The 22,401-nt window shown below is 31.7% G+C and overlaps 1 protein-coding gene across 1 annotated transcript in view; it reads right to left on the bottom strand.

Moving 5' to 3' along the window:
• The window catches only part of LOC127702753 (atrial natriuretic peptide receptor 1-like), a 51,381-nt gene extending 30,041 nt beyond the window's left edge, over window positions 1-21,340 (bottom strand). The window contains exons 1-4 of the mRNA XM_052207058.1: window positions 20,902-21,340; window positions 11,270-11,485; window positions 5,019-5,165; window positions 1,527-1,678 (exon numbers count right to left, since the gene is read on the bottom strand). Coding sequence (XP_052063018.1) covers window positions 1,527-1,678; window positions 5,019-5,165; window positions 11,270-11,485; window positions 20,902-21,340 — 954 coding nt within the window. The remainder of the gene's footprint in view (window positions 1-1,526; window positions 1,679-5,018; window positions 5,166-11,269; window positions 11,486-20,901) is intronic.
• Window positions 21,341-22,401: the final 1,061 nt, after the last annotated feature.

Raw genomic sequence — 22,401 nt, 5'->3', positions numbered from 1 at the left:
TATTTCAATTATAATATGGTCTAAAAGTTAAAAAAAATAGTATCATTTTACATCCTTTTCATACTATTAACTTCCATCCACGTTTTAGAAAAGAAGCTTTTATCTTCTTAACATCCACTCTATATCCTTCCCGGTCAACATATGTTAAAACACATAATGTCGATTTAGGCATAAAAAATCTCTGTCGTTTGTTTTTATGATAGGATTAAACTGATCATAAAAAAAACTAATAAAGGTAAACGATATCATAAATTAAGTTATTATATGTGTAAATATCAACTATTTGTATAATTTATAAACTGTATCGGATCTGCATAAACTGAATTGAATTAATGAGTATATCAATAGCTTTCATGATAGACAAACTGATTGATATCAATATATCAATCGACCTTACTTAAACAGCATTTGTGCCCTAGGTTATTTTCAGAGCGTCTATCTAATGGTGATCTACTGTTTTCATTTGCTGATTAAATATGTCTTGTTATCATATACTTAGAGTAAATAAGTTATATTTTTTACAGAATGATAATAGCATTAAATTTACGAAAATTCCATATTTTCCGAAATGGTGCTTATATATAGCGGGCTGATATGAAAAATTTATCAACTGCTTCCGGCTATTATCGCATGCCTTTCCGTAGCGTTATCGCATGGCATTCCGATGTTACTCAGCAAATTCCGGAAAATACACCTCAATGGTACGTTTTCAATAAAAAACATATTAAAGTAGGGTACAAAACAAATATCAGGAAACAGGAAAATATATTAAAATGCAAAACAAATGATACAATAAATGCATTTATCAAAGTTTCCAGCATAATTTAGCAAGCTACTTTACAAATGTTGTCTTTTCACATTTTTTATACTTCTACTTGAGAACCATTTAAAAGGATCAATATGTTAAACTGTTATTTTTCTCCATTGTTGAAGCATATGATAAATAGATCATTACATGTCATTTTTCATATCAGATGTATTATCAGCCTTCGGCTCTTGGGCTGATATTGAACCTTGGGCTGATAATACATCTGATATGAAAAATGTCATGTAATAATCTGATATTATCTGGCTTCATTATGATATGTGGTCCATCAATACATTTTAAAAATGATCATACGTTTACGAAGTTATAATTTCAATAACAGGCGAACAAAGGCTGGCTGTTCTACATTCACATTTTTAGCAAAGAGTTTAAAATTCATTCAATCACTTATACTCATCTTTTTCATATGAAAAATCGAGAGACATAAATTCCGGTCAAAAATTTTAATATGCAATTTTTTGCCATTGAAAATTTAGCACATGGACCTTTGGCGAATGCAAGGGGGTGTTCCAGGTTTTGGAACCACTTTATTTTATTAAATGTGTGAACGTTTCATGGTGTTTAGGGGGCTCCCTTTTCAAAATGGCTGGCTCTGTGCGTGCGGACCATCTTTATTTTACCATCATTTTTATGAATCCTGTATATTCTATCGATTTTAGCACAAAAGCATCCATAAATACAAAAACATGATGTTATATACCTCGTCTACTCCAAACGTGTATCCGTAATCTCTCTGTGCTCTTTGTTTTACCTCGTCAGAGAATATTTTATGTTCAATATTGTCTGGTTGTAAGGGTGTAAGCAGCAACAGAGACTCGTATGCTTTGGTAACAGCTTCATCTTTATAATCACCTTAAAAAGAGAAAAGGAGATATAAAAGAGAGAAAAAAGGGATATAAAAAAGAGAAAAGTGAGATATTCAAATCACTGGTCAAATTAATGGATAACCATAATGTCACATTTTTAGATCTTGTCATTTATTTTTCGGAGAATATGAAAACAAAATTTTAGTTCCAAAGTTCGCAGAGAAAACTGATCATATTTAAGTTATTTACAATCCCATCTAGTAGAACATGTGGCTCGACTATTTATTATGATTCTTTTAAACATCGCTCAGGACCTACAAACATTGACCTTGTCTTTGGAAAATATTCCTTCAAGTGAATAACCTTCATTTGCATATTTTGCATGCAAAGCAATAGACGCCCACCATTACAACGTAGCACTTTTCATTTTCGTGGGATTTCCCAAGGTTTGCTTCTCTTAATTTGTATATACATGTATTTTTAATGGGTTTACGAGTTTTGAAGTTTTTTCTTGGTCACAACTGGTTTAGAATCATTACAGACTTAGATTTTTCCATGATTTGTATTTTATCTATTAGGTATGAGATTCGAACATCAGTCAACTACTGTTGTTTGTAAAATATGGTAAAAGACTGATGTCATGCGAAGAAGGATACGTGTATTGCTTAGATCCAGGAGCTCTTAGCATCACTCCTGTTTGTATCGTGGTTTGTATTTCCCGAAGCTTTAAGATTTAAAGGATTTTTTCGTTACTCCAAATATCTGTCTAATTGCTTTTAATTTTGTCTATTTAGTTTTTGATGGTTGTTGACAGCCTGTAATTAGTCTAATAGTTTATGGTTATATACGAGACAACAATAATCTACCGGGTTTCTAAATTCAAAACTCTAGTTGTATTATCAACCAAAATGAAATAAGTAGAGGGAATCGCATGAAATCCAAACGGTTCTCCCTTTTTACAAAGTTCGTTTGGTGTCTTCTTCCTGTTATTTTCCTTCTTTTTTATCATGTTTTTTGAGGATTGCAGAAAGTTTGCGATATGAAAGGATCGGGTCTTTACGACATTTCTAAGCTTATATTAATTCGTTTTGTATAAAGTGTCCTTTATTTAAAAAAAAAAAATAATACTGGGGGAGGGGAGTTATCGACCTTAACTACCAATGAGGGTCTCGCACGGTCGATCTAAACACATCCGTTAATCATATTTTCAAACATAAATCTTAGTTCGTTTTGGAGCTAAATCAGTTTAATATTATCAAATACAACGAAGGAAACGAACAAGATCTATGAGTTATCTTTTGTTTTCATGATGTATGTAACAACGCGGATTTTTCAAGTGAATTCGTAACTTGTGATAATTACAGAACTCTTGAGTTCACTTTCAGTTATAAGTGTGGTTCGTGTTGTTCAAATTTAAGTGTACTGTGTAGCGTTTATATGGACTATAATTATTTGTCTGCTCGTTCTTTTTTTTTTGTCATTGATCAGTATTTCTTCCACCTCCATTTTTAATGTCACATTGCTAAGTTATGTCCTTTTACTGCAAGTTAATCGAAGGCTGATGAAGAAATCATTTTCAAATATTTTCATCCGGGAAAGGGTTTTTAACTGAGAAAACAAATGGTAACTGGAAGTCAGAGATTTGACATTTTTCACAACGTGTATTGGGCCGGGTAGACATGCGGCTGGAAATCAGGGAACAGTCGTTTATCATTCTTACTATTCAAGACTTCCAACAGACTTCATTTTTTCTCAAAATCTAATAAAAAAATAATATTTCTTTAAACAGTTATTTTAATTCAAAAGATTGATTTACAATTCTATGTAGTATATTTACACTAGAATTGGAGTTCCTTGTTGTTGAAACATTAGATGTCAAAATTTCTGACCATGATTTTTTTTTAATACTTTAAATGATATAGTAATTTGATTTTTTAATGACAGAGAATTGTGGTGATGTGTTCTTGATTTTATATTAACAGTTGAAACTAGTAGTTTATAGGCTCATCAGATATGTTCTAAAATATTACTCTTCAGTAAAAAACAAAGTCGCAGCTGTAACGTGTGGAAATTTCGTTATTTCCGCTGGGGTTTTCCATGTCTATTAATTAAGTTCTAAACAAAATTGAATACTTTATTTGTTTTTATCTGTAAATCTTACTTTTAGTGATATGCATTGAATGTCGTTCTTAATTAAGCTTCAGGAGATGTGTTACAGGACGTGATTTCTGAAATAATGAAGCATTTTTTCCTTTGTAAAAAACTTAAATGTGTTTTCTTTCGGTGAGAGAGACAAGAGAAAAGTCATAAATTAAAGAAATTCAAACGATAGTGCATGTCATACTGTCAGATATGCACGATTTTCACCTATTTTTTTTGTAAATATTACGCAAGCTGATCTTAACGTGTGTAATTACGTTAATTGTACGAAATCCGGTGACATATATTTTGGACACGAATTCCAAAAAAAATATAGTTAAGGATGGTTGGAACTTTTACAAAAAAAATGACTCTTTTCATTTCCCAATATTACTAGAAGTACGTCGTGTGAAAAAAGGGAAAATGGATTTCCGAAACACTTGATAAAACATTTAAAGAATGACTGTAATATTTTTTCTGTCTATGAAGAAATAACATGAAAAATGTGGTGCATACTGAATAACGCGCGTAGCGGGTTATTTAACAGTGTGCACCACATTTTTTATGTTATTTCGAATAGACAGAAAAAATATTACAATCATTCCTTATAATTTAATTCTAAATTCCAATTTTAAGGAGTAAATCATGAAAAAAACGTTGATGACGTCACGGTCAGATGACAAAATTATGTCTATGAGCTGATAAACAAATTCTCTCAGCCAATCAGAAGACGTGTTACATCCAAAATTAAATTATATGTTTATATTGAAGTCTGTATTGCCTAACTTTTCTTTTAACGTTGTCTGTCGTTTATATTAGAAGTAATACAACGGGTGTTGCAAGTGGGACAGTAAAACAGAAACTGCTGACTGGCGGAGGAGCACACGAGTCTACATCCGGTATTTGGTGCGATTCGTAATTCTCAAATTTGGTTTTACGCGAGCTGTTGTGTTGAATGCTGTTCGGCTGTTAATCATTTTTTTTTTTATCTTTTGGTCATGTTTAGCAACTTATGGTTTTTGGTTGACCCTTGGTATATCCTCCCTATTTACACAAAATATGTCTTTAGTTGTTAGTTTGCTGATCTTGTATCTCTTTTGTGATTGTTAGGGTCTTAAATTGTGCATTAAATTTGCGACATGTTGATATTAATATGCTTGACGGACACAGGTTGGTTTGGTTTTTTTTTTAATTTTTTAATTTTTAATTTTTTTTTTTTTTTTGCTTCATGTCTGTGCTAATAATACCTCGAAGGAACTGTGTGTAGTATCCGAGCCAATCACTTGGGAACAATTCCATTGTAATGAAAACGTGATCACCTTCCGTCATTGAAAGCTCGTCTGCAGCATACAGAAAATCTCTTAAAACATCAGAATCGGAGAAAATCACAAAGACTGGAAAAAAATAAGTATAATTAAATAATTCTTTATTGTCATATAAGTAGAACATTATACTTGTGACACATACAAATAATAACAATAACAAATAATAAACTGATTTGAATACATTCAAGCAAAAATAACTAAGAGATTAAAAGAAGAGTTTGAAAGAAATGTGTAAAAAGCGGTAGAGGCTGAAAAAGCTAAACCAATTACAAGCAGTATAAACAAAATTGACAAAAGGATGTGTCGGGTATACATGTACGTCAATGTGACAGCAACACAACAACACAAAACCTTAGAGGTCTTCAGCAAAAGATTAAGGTCGATGCATGTTAAGCCTTTAATCGGTCCCTAGTCAAGACAAGTGTTAAATCGTTATAGAGCATTTCAAATCTCTGCTGTCAACACACAAAACTATAAAGGTCTAAAACCAAACAAAATTTAGGACAATCACCGTTGAGGGTTCTGACAGGCACATGAACAGACATGTGTAGGGATAAAACGATAGGAATAATTATTTTATTTATACTGCTTATGGAAAAAGTCATGTTTGGTGTCGTAATATGGAAAATATGATTAACAGAATAGTCAAGGGAAAATCAGAACTATTTTAATTTCTTGCGAGCACCATTTTCAAAAGGTCTTTCAATCTGCTCCCCGAGAGAATCACTAGCCCAGTAGTCAGTACTTCAGTGTTGGCATGACTTATCGTTGATATGGTCATAATTATAAATTAACTGCTTACAAAACTTAGAATTTTTCGAAATACTAAGGATTTTCTACCCCAGGAATAGATCATTTTAGCTGTATTTGGCAAAACCTTTCGGAATTTTGGGTCCTCAATGCTCTTCAACTTCGTACTGTGTTTGGCCTTTTTAACTTTTTTGATTGGAGCGACACTGATGTGTATTTTGTAGACGAAACCCGCGTCTGGTGTACAAAATTTTCATCCTGTTATTTGTGCATTTTGCATCTTTTTTTTTAAAATCGATGAGACCCGTAGGTTGTCTTTTATACAGAAACCCATGCCAATATATATGAACATTGATTTTTGTAATATTGTTGGGCGTAAATTTGTTTTCCCTTATTTTTCCGACTTAGAATATAGTTTTCATCATTTTTTAAATTAATGTTGTCCCGGAAAAACAGTCACTGACCTAACTTTCTAACTTTGGTATTTATTTGCGACATATATCTGTTGTTTGTTTTGTTTGTCTTTGTTTCATGATGGAATGGATCATCATGGTTTGTGTGGTCTGTTTTACTTTCCATTTTTTTGTACTCCGTTTTATATATTATTTCTTATAATCACAACTCAAGCATGACCTTTGAATATAGATGTGTATCCTTTGTTTTCACATATATCCGGATGACCTACAGGAAATTAGCGATCTACAATTGCAAAAATCGTGACTATGAACGTGTTTTATCAAATTTATTGTTGTTTTGTATTTAACAAGATCATTAATCAATATCAAATTGAGAGAACAAAAATCTTTATCGGTTACTTTCTGTTCAAAACTATATTTGAAAACAAACTGGTTAAATAAACTGAATATAAATATATATATATATATATATTGTATCTTTTTAGGAACACTCATGTTGTTAAATTTTAAACCACAATTCCAGAAAATGTTGGGAACAGAGTATATAAAAATAATCAGTTAGGATTGTGATCATTTGTATTATTATCATGACCAAGTTTACGTTAATGTATGATCATTCTTAGACGAATGAGAGAAAAAAAACACACCAGCCAAAACAGAGAACGTTAAATGATGTTAAAGACAAACGTGAAGAACTGGCAGTGAACTATGTGATCTGAAAGGGTATGAAAATTCCGATCAACTTCTATCAATAAAAGGAGATAACAGGTCTAAGTGATTTACCGGTGATACAGCAGCCCAACGACACAATAATAAGAAGGCATCTAGAGCATACAATGTGTATAGGATACTATCTTTTATTTTACACTTTCTACAATCATTTATTTAGTTGATCGTAAAATTGTGAATTATATTTTTGGTGTACTAAAATTTTGAACTATGTTTTCGGTGTACTAAAATTGTGAATTATGTTTTCGGTGTACTAAAATTGTGAACTATGTTTTCGGTGTACTAAAATTGTGAACTATGTTTTCGGTGTACTAAAATTATGAACTATGTTTTCGGTGTACTAAAATTGTGAACTATGTTTTCGGTGTACTAAAATTGTGAACTATGTTTTCGGTGTACTAAAATTGTGAACTATGTTTTCGGTGTACTAAAATTGTGAATTGTGTTTTCGGTGTACTAAAATATCTGTTATGTTTGTGCATTTCTCTTACTGGCGGTTTCTTTTAAATACAATCTTTTAATGTTATCATACTTTTGAAGTAATTCAAAGTTTCTGGGTATATTATGGTTACATGACTGTCCATTGTTATAAGTTTTAAAAAATACAAAGCGTGGTCATTTTGCTTTGTAGTGTTGTAATGCAGTGAGATTCCCTTTTAATGTGTCCATTTTTTTCAACAGATTTTCTACAATCCAATATGTTTAACACCTTTTGTGGAAATGTTTTGTTTTTTATTTCGTGAAGATGAGCAGATATGTTGATAAAAGGTTGGAGAGTCTAAATATCAAATATTAAAAAGCCTATTGATAATATACATGTATTGTATATTCAAAAGATTTTCAACAGGTTTACATAATGTTAATGCTACTAGTTAACGGAGTTTTTCTTATTTCGATCTTATCATTACAAATATGAATAAATGGAGAATGTGTCCATCGGACACAGATGGTGCCCCCTCTTGCATGTAACGTTTTAAGGGGCCATAACTTAGGAACGGTAAAAGTGACGCAACCCAAATTCAAAATGGATCTGTGTTTTGTGGTAATAAGCATTGTGTATAAGTTTCATAACATTTGGTTGAGGCAAACTAAAGTTACAAAACAGAAACCAATTTTGAGACGTACGGACGGACGAACGAACATACAGACGGACAAGGGTAACACTTAATATAAAAATATATATTTCGATCGTTATCATGTATAATGCAAGTAGACAGAATTTCTGATATTTGAGTGGTTTTCTGAGGAAATCTGAAATATTTTATTTTTTTTATTTTTTCAAAAGAATATATTTTAATCAATTAATATATATCACTAGGGACATCGGTGTTCCGTAAGAATCCTTCAACGGGTCTTGATAAAAAAAGGATTGTCTGGATACTGTAATTTAAATTTAGACTATATAGATATCAATCAGATTCAGATTCTTGCTGATTTTATTTCAATGTTATATAGATATAAGAAGATGTGGTATGAGTGCCAATGAGACAACTCTCCATCCAAGTCAAAATTTATAAAAGTAAACCATTATAGGTCAAAGTACGGTCTTCAACACGGAGCCTTGGCTCACACCGAACTGCAAGCTATAAAGGGCCCCAAAAATTACTAGTGTAAAAACATTCAAACGGGAAAACCAACGGTCTAATCTATATAAAAAATGAGAAACGAGAAAAACTTATGAACCACATCAACAAACGACAACTACTGAACATCAGATTCATAACTTAGGACAGGTGCAAACAATATAGTCTAGATATTGTTATTTGAAGTAAGCGTTGATTTACCAAACATAGTCTATTGTAGTGTTGGTCGAATGTTTTTTTTAATATCGTGAGAAAATAAGACTATGTTGACGAGTTACCTCACTTTTTCATTATTCTTTCAGATCGTATTATTTTTACCTATTGATATATTACAAACCGGAGGTTATAGAAATATAGATAGTAATGTCAATACGTGTTGCTAGCTGGAACAACTTTCGTTAGATACGCTCGAGACCTAGAGTTGAGAAAGACAAAAAGATGAAACGGTGGGGAAAATAAAATAATAAAGAATTTCATCTGGACTAATTCAACACTATAAACGAAAACCTTTAATTGTGGTGATTTTAATCATTAAGTTATGTTCAAAATGTATAATGGTGCACGAATATAACATTCGTCGGCTTTTTCTTTTTCGGTCATGTTTTGAAATACTTTGAAATAAATAGGTTGTCGTTAAAGATGTTAACAGATATTTTTCAATCGATGCATATGCCCGCTAGACTGAACTTATTGATTTAATTACATTATCAAGTCTGAGTCTGAATATTTAGCCTAAAGTAGTATTTCAGTTGCAGATCCTGTCTAGTCTTTACCACAAATTATTTTACCGTTAAGCATTTAAAAATCTTTGGAGACATATACATTATGGTATATCTATTACTATTCTTAATGCTTCCGGTTTTCATAATTTGTATTACTGACGGATGTGGAATCTAGATGGATAAATGATTATATGTCTGGGACAATGCTGAATTACATATTGATTAAAATCGTTGAAAATTTGTGAAGTTTATGATGTAGACTCTTTAAGGATGTTCGCTCCTCTTGTTGTTCTTTTTTTTTTTATTTTAGTCAGATATTCGGAATCCTCTGGTTTTATCTATGTAGTGCCATTAAAAATTTGGCCCACTAACTCCTACTTTTCTTTTCATAACTTTATTACATGTAGTTTAAAAAGCCATATTTGAAAATCTTATAAAATCCTTGTTATTTTTCATAGTTTTTGGAAGAAAAAAGGTGTCAATGTTAAATGTATGAAAACCTAGAGAGAATCATTTCCCACAAAAATTTTCAATGCCTTTTATCTCGAAAACAAAGACACAGACCCTTCATTTTTTTCTTCTTTTTAAGTTCCATTATTTATATACTATCAATTTATTACAGTGTTTTCAAAAGCTTGTTATTTTGAAACAAGAGTAGCGAACATCCTTAAGGATGTAGTCTGGTGAAACTTTAAAAAATCTGGAATTTGAAATTGATACTTTAAGTCAGAAGAGCATTAGTTAAGGAACAAAATAAGCTAAACATATTGACAGGTTATGAAATTCCTTTTCTGGATATTTGATTTTTTTTTTAAATGACGGCAAAGGGCTGACTCGGACTTTTACCTGCTATTTAGCATTGGCATTATTTGGGTCTCAAATCGTAAGAAAAGAAATCTAGAATCTGCTTGAATTTTGGTAATTACCTTTTAAGAGCTATCGAAGTCTTCTGTGAAATGAAAAGTAAGTATATGGGGCAAAATATTTTACCCTGTATCGTAGGAAAAAACCCAAGGAGTCTGAACATCTGACAAAAATTCCTAAACCTGAAATGACTTCATCCTTTATGTTCAATTTCCAGTAGAATTTGACAACTTTTAGTATTTGATCCTGTGAGTGAAACACATACAGGGGGAAATAGCCCTACCTCTATAATTAAGCAATTATATAAAGAGTACAAGTTATACACCAATGGCATATTATCTTATCAGGAACCCTATTATTGAAATCTGTCATTTATTATCTGATGATTACATCGTGTGCTTCCTATCAATACTACAAATATATATTTCTAAACAAGTAAAAATCAGCGACAATCAAGCTAGAATCCAACCTAATTCACATTTGTCAACATTTATATAAAAAAAAAAACAAGGAGATGTGGTATGATTTCTAATGAGACATCTATTCATAATATGTCATAAATATGATGTTTTATATTGTCCCTATGAAAACTTTGCTCTTCCAGACAATTTTGGTACATTATTGGAATTTGTAAATAAATTTGTAAAAAAATAATTAGTTTTAATTTGTGAGGTTATACGGATCTTTACTTAAAATGTTGGGGTTTTTTAAATGTCCAGACCTTAATTCTCATTAAGTCTTCTCATTTTTACCAGTGGGGCAGTTTATGTTTACCCTTCCCGGGAGCAGCAGAGTTCACTCCCTGTCTTTAGTGTTGATCGTGTTGCTCAAACTTTAGCTTTCTGTGTAGTGCTTTGTTGTCTGTATTTGTGTCTACACAAACCTAAAACTGTGACACTGTTGACTTTTCAAAATAAATAAAGGAAAATTATTTGAAAATGCTCCTAGAGTGAAATAAATTCAGTGGTAATTGGCCCCAACGTTTAAACTACTGACAACCACTAATGTTGGACTGTTAGTCTCTTTTGGTACTTTAACCCGAGTTGACGCATAGTGCATGTACGTGATTCATATCATAACTAAGCATGAATTTGAACTAAGTTGCTTACCTCGAGCATGAAGGTTTGCTTCGGTAAGAAGACTTTTGTGTTGATTGTTTAAAGTTGCTTTCCTAAATGGTATATCAACTGGCCTCGGTAGTTCCCCGTCAGCTTTGAAATCTCTCGCTAAACTGTTTCCCGCCAAATTGAAAAAGACATAATCGGTGTCGTAGAGAATAACAATGTGTTTCCACGAGTATTCCTCCAAAATCTTCTTTACTGACACTTGAAGGTAAAATAAATAAAAGAAAAACAAAATAAGAATGTGTTGTAAATAAACAGATAAGAAGGAAAAAGATAAAAAAGAACAAAATAACAATTTGTTGTAAATAAATAGATAAAAATGCATTAGACAGATCACTGATGAATATACTAATAGTGGGACAATAACATTAACTTTTTTTCTAGTTGTTGTAATAATGTCTCTCCTGCATGCTTGTTTCAATAGTAAAATATTTACGAAATCAGTTTTTTTTTCACCATTTGGTGTGTTAAAGATTTAAATAATTAATTGAAATATCTTTAGAAAAGTATCTCCTGATGAAAATAATATTTACACCACTGTCGAGTGAGATGATTGTGCTCGATTGTTTTAAGGATTGTAGATTTACACATGAATTAACACATACATGTTTTGGGATATTCATTTCAGTTTTATGTTTATGAATGATCACGATTCCGTGTTCTATGAATGTTTTACTAGGAATCCACGTGGTTAAAATAATGTTTCAGGCATGTAACCAGGGTCGTTATATAAAGACAATTAACTTTTTGTCACAAACAAGCTCGGAGTAGATTAAAAAGTAACCCGAGTCCTTTAATTGTTATGTCGAATTACAAATCCAAGCTTCTCACTCTGTATTAGTTAAGAAGCTGATATGATCAAATTACAAAATATGTATCAAATATGATAAACACATTCATTAATATTCGATTTGATTTTTGTAAGTAATACTTCTAGGAGGATATCAGTCCACGTATATTCTCTTTGAAGACTATAACTAAGGTATAAATATAATACTTAATTTAGATTGTTTGTCATGACATGTAAAATGATAATCTACTTCATCTCATACGTCTATTATCTAAATATAGAAATATAAAAGTGCATGAATATTATATGTTATTTGGGATCTTTACAAGGGATTGGGACCAGTATATTACATTATATAAATTACAAATAACTGAGAGGGTGATAGAGCAGATTGTTACCCCGAGAAAACATTGTCAACTGAGGCGAAGCCAAGGTTGACAATGTCTTTTCGAGGGGTAACAATCTGCTCTATCACCCTCTCAGATATGTGTTATTTAATTTATTATACTGAATGTTCTGTTATAACTGTCGATTAAATTTCAAATTCAAAGTAATAAACTATGACGTCTTGTACATAACAACCATCCGTATTTAATAAAGCGCACACTTGATCAAGCGTCTCCGTGAAGGGTAATAGAGTATTTGCCATAGAATAGAGTCGTGTTTAATAAAGCGCACACTTGATCAAGCGTCTCCGTGAAGGGTAATAGAGTATTTACCATAGAATAGAGTAAATTGTCTCCCTCGTATTAACCAATCAAAATCTGGCATTTTGACATGAAGTATAATCAAGCGCATTGACAAGGACTATGAAAACAACCCTGTGGAGCCCGAGTTATAATAAAATATTAATCTGGAGTGTTCTTATTTCAACACTACCATTCTAATCTTCGTTTTTGATCACAGAGGATATGGGCTCAAATCCCCTGTCAAGGTATATTTTTGTTTGTAAATTTCAAGATTAGCCCTTATATTTCACTTTAATATAAATCAACATATATTGAGGTCTGGAGCTGGCATGTCAGTAACTGCTAGTAGTCCTTTGTTAATTTATGTATCATTGTCATTTTGCTTAGTTTCTTTTGTTACTTATTCTGACATCGGACTCGGACTTCTTTACAACTGAGTTTTACTGTGCGTATTGATGTGTGTTTGTTTATTCTTCATTGGCTAGAGGTATAGGGGGAGGGTTGAGATCTCACAAAACATGTTTAACCCCGCCGCATGTTTGCGCCTGTCCCAAGTCATGAGCCTTTAGCCTTTGTTAGTCTTGTATGTTTTTTTTTTTATTTTAGTTCTTTTATATGTTTCGGAGTTTAGTGTGACGTCCATTTTCACTGAACTAGTACACATTTTTGTTTAGGGGCCAGCTGAATCTCGCCTCCGGGTGCGGGATTTTCTCGCTGCGTTGAAGACCCATTGGTGGCCTTGGGCTGTTTTCTGCTCTTCGGTCGGGTTGTTGTCTCTTTTACACATTCCCCATTTCCATTCTCCATTTTATTTACGTTATATCTATTAATTGGAATATCCAATCTCGTATTTCCAGGACTTGACACTTTTCACAATTAAGAATATTGAGTGAAAAAAGAGGCAAAAGATCCCAAAGGAACAATAAAAAATCAGAAGTCTTGAAAAACCGACAACGCGATTACATACAAAAACGAAAAGCGGCAAAAAGACAAAAGACAAACAACAGTCTACAAAACGCTAACATAGAAAACTTGGGACTGAGCTACTCGAATCCAAACAAATACCGGTGTGGGAGGCGGTTCAGATGCTCCAGTACATGGAAATGTTTTTTTTCTTTAAGATTCAAATTTGGTTCTATTGTGGATTTTGATAATCTCTATTTTTCTCTTGTTTTGGAGGTTTGTATTGAATGGTTTCTTTCTCATAAAAGTATAGCCAAAACCTAGTTTATTCGAATTTACAGTAGGATGTAATAACAATGTATGAAATATTTCTGTATAGATATTTCTTAATATTGTCTTCCCGATAAAAATACACTTATTTTTGTTAATGATGTCAATAGCAATATGTAGCGCTGGATAACATTTAAAATACACAGGAATCGTTAAAAATGTCGAAAAAATGTTAAAGTACGTTATATCATGTATATAGGCTCCTTGTACCAATATACAGTAACATAGACAGGTGTGATATCTTTCTTTGATACTTGATTGTCTATTGTCCTTTGTACTCTAATGAATTCTTTAGAAAACTATTTAGTTACGGTTCGAATGCCTGATAATTATTTGGATTGGTAAGTTAATACGGTTCGAATGACTGATAATTATTTGGATTGGTAAGTCAATACGGTTCGAATGCCTGATAACTATTTGGATTGGTAAGTTAATACAGTTCGAATGCCTGATAATTATTTGGATTGGTAAGTTAATCTCGTCACTGTATTGATAAGTAATGGTTGTTAAATCAATAACCTCTTTTATAAAACTAATTGTACATGTACCTACCGGGCGAGGCATAGTGGTATTCATCGGACTTCCTGTTATTGATAAGGCACCTAACATTCATTTTTTGTGGATGGTGATTTTTTTTAAATCAATTTGTTTAATTTCCAATTTCTTGACAACAAAATCTTGTTTCTTGATGGAAGGAAATAAAAAATAGTTTCTTTCCATTGAAAACTAAGGAGTGAATACGACAATAAGTATGTTCTTGAATAACAAAATTATTTGTGTTTTTAAGAAAGTCGAAAACTGTTTGTCCTGAGAAAAAATCGCATCCCACCCACCCAAAGATGAATGGTCGATGTGCCTAACCCACGCGGAGTAATGTCAATCTCGTTGACTAATACAATATATAATCGTTCTGTTTCAGTATTGTAATACTTTGAATGGAATGGATCTTTAAAACACCCTCCAAAAACAAAACAAAAACAAAAACAAAAACCCAATATCACAAATTACTCAAAACACACAAAATTTCACAAGGAAACAAAAAAAAAGTTCAATTAATGCTAATTAAAGCAAAACATAAAAAAATGACAGAATTAAGTAAAATTTGAACAGCTAGTACAGATATATATATATAAATAATTATATATATGAACAAGCCTAAATTGAAAACAACGTTCAAACATATGATTGCGTTGGATAAAAACCGCAATTTTTATACGTGTGCATGCAAAACAAATTTTCTTGGTAGAGGGGTCTAAATACAGCACAAACAACATTTTCCAAAAGACCAAAAAAGTGAAAAAGTATATTTAAACAAAACGAATTTGACTAACAGGTCGAACAACGGATGTTCTTAAACCTTGCTGACTGTCATTGGCGATTGCCAAATAAACGGATCACAAGATGTAACAAAATGGATCTTTATTATTAATTTAATACCAAACAGAAAACAATAAACTTGCGGAAAAGATGGTATACCGCAAACATGAGATTCAAAAATTTGTACACCATATCCGGATTTCGACAATTAATGTCTCTTCAGTGATGTTAGGAATCGAAACGGTATTTGGAAGGCCATATAATTTACCTCAATATAGGATAGACTCTTGAACTTTGAACAGTCGAAATAGGATGAACGGATCATATAAACCCGAAGGCAAATATAATACAAGCCCAAACGAAAAAATAGAAATAAATCTAAATTGAAAACAACGTTCAAACCTATGATTGCGTTGGATAAAAACCGCAATTTTTATACGTGTGCATGCAAAACAAACCAAGAGGGGTCTAAATACAGCACAAACAACATTTTCCAATAGACCAAAAAAGTGAAAAAGTATATTTAAACAAAACGCATTTGACTAACAGGTCGAACAACGGATGTTCTTAAACCCTGCTGACTGCCAATGGCGATTGCCAAATAAACGGATCACAAGATGTAACAAAATGGATCTTTATTATTAATTTAATACCAAACAGAAAACAATAAACTTGCGGAAAAGATGGTATACCGCAAACATGAGATTCAAAAATTTGTACACCATATCCGGATTTCGACAATTAATGTCTCTTCAGTGATGTTAGGAATCGAAACGGTATTTGGAAGGCCATATAATTTACCTCAATTTAGGATAGACTCTTGAATTTTGAGGAGTCGAAATAGGATGAACGGATCATATAAACCCGAAGGCAAATATAATACAAGCCCAAACGAAAAAATATAAATAAGTCTAAATTGAAAACAACGTTCAAACCTATGCGTTGGATAAAAATCGCAATTTTTATACGTGTGCATGCAAAACAAATTTTCTTGGTAGAGGGGTCTAAATACAGCACAAACAACATTTTCCAAAAGACCAAAAAAGTGAAAAAGTATATTTAAACAAAAAGAATTTGACTAACAGGTCGAACAACGGATGTTCTTAAACCTTGCTGACTGCCATTGGCGATTGCCAAATAAACGGATCACAAGATGTAACAAAATGGATCTTTATTATTAATTTAATACCAAACAGAAAACAATAAACTTGCGGAAAAGATGGTATACCGCAAACATGAGATGCAAAAATGTGTACACCATATCCGGATTTCGACAATTAATGTCTCTTCAGTGATGTTAGGAATCGAAACGGTATTTGGAAGGCCATATAATTTTCCTCAACTTAGGATAGACTCTTGAACTTTGAACAGTCGAAATAGGATGAACGGATCATATAAACCCGAAGGCAAATATAATACAAGCCCAAACGAAAAAATAGAAATAAATCTAAATTGAAAACAACGTTCAAACCTATGATTGCGTTGGATAAAAACCGCAATTTTTATACGTGTGCATGCAAAACAAACCAAGAGGGGTCTAAATACAGCACAAACAACATTTTCCAATAGACCAAAAAAGTGAAAAAGTATATTTAAACAAAACGCATTTGACTAACAGGTCGAACAACGGATGTTCTTAAGCCCTGCTGACTGCCAATGGCGATTGCCAAATAAACGGATCACAAGATGTAACAAAATGGATCTTTATTATTAATTTAATACCAAACAGAAAACAATAAACTTGCGGAAAAGATGGTATACCGCAAACATGAGATTCAAAAATTTGTACACCATATCCGGATTTCGACAATTAATGTCTCTTCAGTGATGTTAGGAATCGAAACGGTATTTGGAAGGCCATATAATTTACCTCAATTTAGGATAGACTCTTGAATTTTGAGGAGTCGAAATAGGATGAACGGATCATATAAGCCCGAAGGCAAATATAATACAAGCCCAAACGAAAAAATATAAATAAGTCTAAATTGAAAACAACGTTCAAACCTATGATTGCGTTGGATAAAAATCGCAATTTTTATACGTGTGCATGCAAAACAAATTTCTTGGTAGAGGGGTCTAAATACAGCACAAACAACATTTTCCAAAAGACCATAAAAGTGAAAAAGTATATTTAAACAAAACGCATTTGACTAACAGGTCGAACAACGGATGTTCTTAAACCCTGCTGATTATATATATATAAGCCAAATGCCGACGAAAGACGATGAAAAATTACCATCTAGTCAAAGTAAAAATCTCTTCAAAGAACCATAAGCACGTTTCGAAAATAAAGATTCATTGATGGCGTTGGTCGGTTAAAGTAGAACCATTTAAGCTGTGCAGTATACTACCATATACCGACTTGATTGTTCATTTTTGACCATCATTTTTCTTTCTCCTTTGAGGATAATGGATATTTGTTTTATAATTTTGTAAGTACATGTTTAATCAAAATGAAGAAAGTGGTTTTTTTTTTAATTTTTTTAGATGATGATCCTTCCAGAATTTAAATTAATGAATGCATGGTTAAATTGTATGACTTATAGAAAACTAATCAAAGAATTCAAATATAGAAGATATTATTCAACGAGGGACAGAAAAACACATTTATTCATGAATGCGCATAGGCCATGAGTTACTTACAATGTATCAGTCTTCTTTGGTCACGAGTTGGATAATTTTCGATATTTGAAATCTAGGAATAGTTATTCATTTAATTACATTGATCACGGACTTTTTTTTAAGGAAATAAAGTAGAAAATGCATGAAACTATTATATCTATTTCTGCAAAAATTGCAACGTTATCGACAATGTCGTGATGACACACACTCACTGTTGTATATAACGTTAGAGTAGTGCTATAATCTGATTTAGTATACATGTGAAATAACCGGATTGTATTTCACATGTGAAATTATCGGTTTTACTTCAATGAGAAATCACAGTATTGTATTGCAATCAACGTAATAATTAAAGCTATTTATTGAGATCTCATGGTCAATAAAACTGAATCTCTCTGATGTATGTGAATAAGATCCACTTTAGAAAAAATATGAACCGTGAATAAACCCCGTTTGCACTTTATCCAGTCGTTAATCTTTTTCTGAAATTGTAATTTGAGTGCTATAGTGCATGAAGATTTCTGCATCCCGGACAATAACTAGGCAACGAAGACCGTATGTGATCTCTTGCAAGGCTCTATTTCTTGCTCTTTTTTCCAGGTGTACTACGTTACATTTATCCGACCAATTTCCTGTCTGCTATAATTTTTTATCTTAAAACTAATGATTTTCTTTCATATATATTTGTTTGTAACGTCTCAAATAATTCGCACAGGCACAAATAACAATGCCATTAATTTTTCTGCCCATTATAAAATAAAAAAAAAATCTTAAATTTTTTGAAAATAGACAATTTGAAATTTGTGCATTTTGATACAAGAGTAATATTTCCCAAATTGATTTTTTTTTAAAAAGAACCATAAAAGACGAACAAAAAAAGTTTAAACATCTTCAAAATTTATAAGTAGACACGGAACCCGGCAGAAAACATGGAGAAACACTCAGTGTTTCGTTCCCTCATGAGATCTAATTCGTTTCCGGAATTCAATGAATAACAAAATTTGTTTTGTTTTGTCTCTGTGTTGAATTGTCTCATGAAGAAAATATGCCACTAAGCGTCATGGAACATTGTTTTTTGCTAAATTTAATTTTCAAAATTCACGCAATGTTTTATTCTCAAAGAAAACAAAAACAATCACATTTCAAGCGTACTTGATAAATGTTCCTTATGTCAGCAACACAATACAGTTTTAATTAGTTTTTTGGTTTTTGCTTTGATCGCTAATGATGAAATGCGCATAGAACTTTAAAAAAAAACAGTACATATGTTTTTCTTTACTTAAATCACATCTTTCATATGTTAACATTTTACCAAGAAATCAGTATTCAAACAATCTACTTTATGATTAAAAAGACAATTAATATTCCTTTAGAATTTTTGATTGTACAATGCATTATGTTATGGTTTGATACAAAATCATATATAGAACTCTATGTATATCCCTTGTTGATGCACCTCAAGTCCTTTATCTGCATTTTCGAAAGGCCATTTAAGCGAAAAACTTACCGAGTTGAAAAAACTGATGTTGGTTTGGTTAAAATGAGATTAAATGAGAATAAATGATAATAAATGAGAATAAATGGTGTTAAAACATATCAAAGAAAGGACAGTTCCTGTTATCGAATCGACAAAATATTTAAAGGTAAAAAAGAAATCCAGAAAACGTATTACTAAATAGAAAAAAACAGTTCTTACTGCAATTATATTATGAATAATGTAGAGGGGGCACACCAAGAGCCCATTATATTAGGTACGATCACTGGTATATAAATTCAACCTGGAATTTATTTGAAATATTTAAGTTCAAAAATATATTTTTTTAATGGAATCATTGGTTTTATTGTGCAAATTATTCTGACACGTATTGCTGTATTTAAATGAAGAAGACTTTTCGGTAGTATACTGTTTTGACATATAAAAAAACATCATTCCACAATTTATATTATAAATAAGTAGAACATGGATTATTTACTGTCATTAAATGGACATTGATAATTTATAATAGTTATTTTCTAAACAAGTTGCGCTAACATGGGTTATTGTACTTTGGTGGTAAAATGGCTTATATACTTTGGTGCTGTATAATAAGTGATACATTGAAGCTAAAACGTCCGATTTGTTTCTCTAAAATGTCCTCCGCCGATCAAATGCCGCTAACACTTCATTAGTAAATAAGACTTTGGCTAATTTAATTCCCAGGTTAAATTATTAATAAACAATACATGGATGAACTTTAGTGCCATAGTTATAGCGCAAAAAAGTATTGTAAAACAACCATTGGTGCTATAAAATGAAACCTTAGCGTCATAGTTCTAGCGCTAAGAAGTATTGTTTAAACAATATGTATTTAAATATATCTTCTCATAGCAATATAATATATATATACGACTATATAGGATTCAGAAACAAACAAAGTTTATCTAACAACTCTGTCTGCTAATATACAAGTAATGTTCTCACACGGTTTAAATGTACGTTTGATATTGAACAGTTATAGAATATTTTAAACTGAATTGAAAAAAAACGTAAATTGTGGCATGCTCTGCGACGAATATACAAATATGAAAAATGTGATAGAAAAATACTGAATAAACATGGAAATCCAATATTCCATGTTTATTCAGTATTTTTCTATCAGGCATTGTGTACATTGTGAAATGCCTTAGGTTTTTTAAATTTAATGATGGAGTATTTACAAAAATATATAAAAATTATGTAAATTAAGGATTACAATATTTGCTTTTTATTGTAATGTAATGAAAGGTTATTCTGTTTGCCGGAGAGAACCGTTGGACCAAAAAGAGAGATATGGTGTGTCAACTTGGACGGGAAGGACCGGAAAGGGTAGCCAATAATTACAAGTCTTTAATGTGTGTTATTTGACAAGATAACAGGAAGTGGGCATGTGTATCGTCATCAAATATTTGTGCAATGAAATGTTTTAAGTTTAAAAAAAAAAACTTACCGGACAGTTTATCCAAGTTATAGGACATTCTGGTTAAAGTTGTATACATATCTTTAGGTTTCCTAATAACCAAATCACCAACTCCGCTTATCATAGGCATTTCTAAGTACTGGGCCAAACGACCGGCCGCTTCTATGGTCTCCGAACATGCCGGTCCTATTACTGCTTTCACGTTTTCTATGTAATATAGTTCTGATAAATAACCAATCACTGTTTGTTTTGGACAATTTCCAGTGTAGTTACGTACTATCACTTCGTATTTAACTCCGTACTCGGCTTCTGCTCGCTCAAATGCGATATCTAATGCCGGTCCAACACGGCGAAGATCAAAAGGTTCCGGTGCGCTTGTCATTAACAAAACGCCTATTTTGACCGTTGTAGTTTCTTCAGATTTATTTACTAAAACGCTTAATAAAATTAAAATTGAGAAATTCTTCATCGTGTAAAACATTTACAATTTCCATGAATCAGTCAACAATCCTAAACGTGCTCTCTGGTGCCATTTTTCGTTGTATAATACAAATATCATATAAAACAACAAATTAATACTGAACATAGAAATATTAATTACAAAACCACGTATATCGATATTCACATTAATTGTGCTCTGGTGAAACACTGCTTTGATTGGAAAGTAACGAGATGCCAAATTATCGAGATGTCAATGATATCCAAATAACAGTTTTCCATAATGTCTTATCATACAGTGTGTTGAAACTGTAGGTTGTCCATTTAATTTGTCACCAATTCTTGTCAACATGATTAGTTTTCCCACAAGAATTGCTCGCTCTGCTCCCAAAAGTAATTTTATTTGTAACAGTGAATCCTTTATCATAAATGAACTATGTGTTTCATTAGAGTGATCGATATTACTTATTATGCACAATTGAACATTTGAATTACATTTGAAATTACTGTAAATTGTCTGAGAGTGCTAGAGCATGCATAAATTCTTTTCTTTAAATTAAAGAAACTAATCGCTTTTTCAACCTTTTGACACTGTTGATTTTATATAAATAACTTCAAGCTTAGAAATAAAGTGAATTTGAAATATGGGAATGCTATTTCAGCCTTTGTCTTTTATAACACACACATATATATATATATATAATAGCCTTCGTGCGTGTCAATGTTCTCATTAAATTATCGCATTTGATAATAAAAAAAACATCGACACTGACGAAAGCTATTTGTCCAACCGATATTTTATACTACCCTCTTCGTAACTATATTACCACCGTATATTATAAAAAAGATAGACTATATCAACCTCGTGAACTTAACTTACATACGTGTTTTTTTGTTTGAAACTAATATAGTATGTCAGTAACAAAGTTTTGCTGTCATGCATGATTAGATATTCCAGTACTATTCTAAATAGACTTGCTTATTTCTATGACAAAGAAATTGGCAATCTGTTCGATATCTTGTTTTATATTACCATCAGCTGCCATAATATATTCAATACAATTTAGTTGTGATTCATGTTTAACGACATAT

Source organism: Mytilus californianus, unplaced genomic scaffold (genome assembly GCF_021869535.1).
Source record: "Mytilus californianus isolate M0D057914Y unplaced genomic scaffold, xbMytCali1.0.p SCAF_5, whole genome shotgun sequence".
Taxonomy (NCBI): Eukaryota; Metazoa; Mollusca; class Bivalvia; order Mytilida; family Mytilidae; genus Mytilus; species Mytilus californianus.
This window is presented reverse-complemented; position numbering and strand designations above follow the sequence as displayed.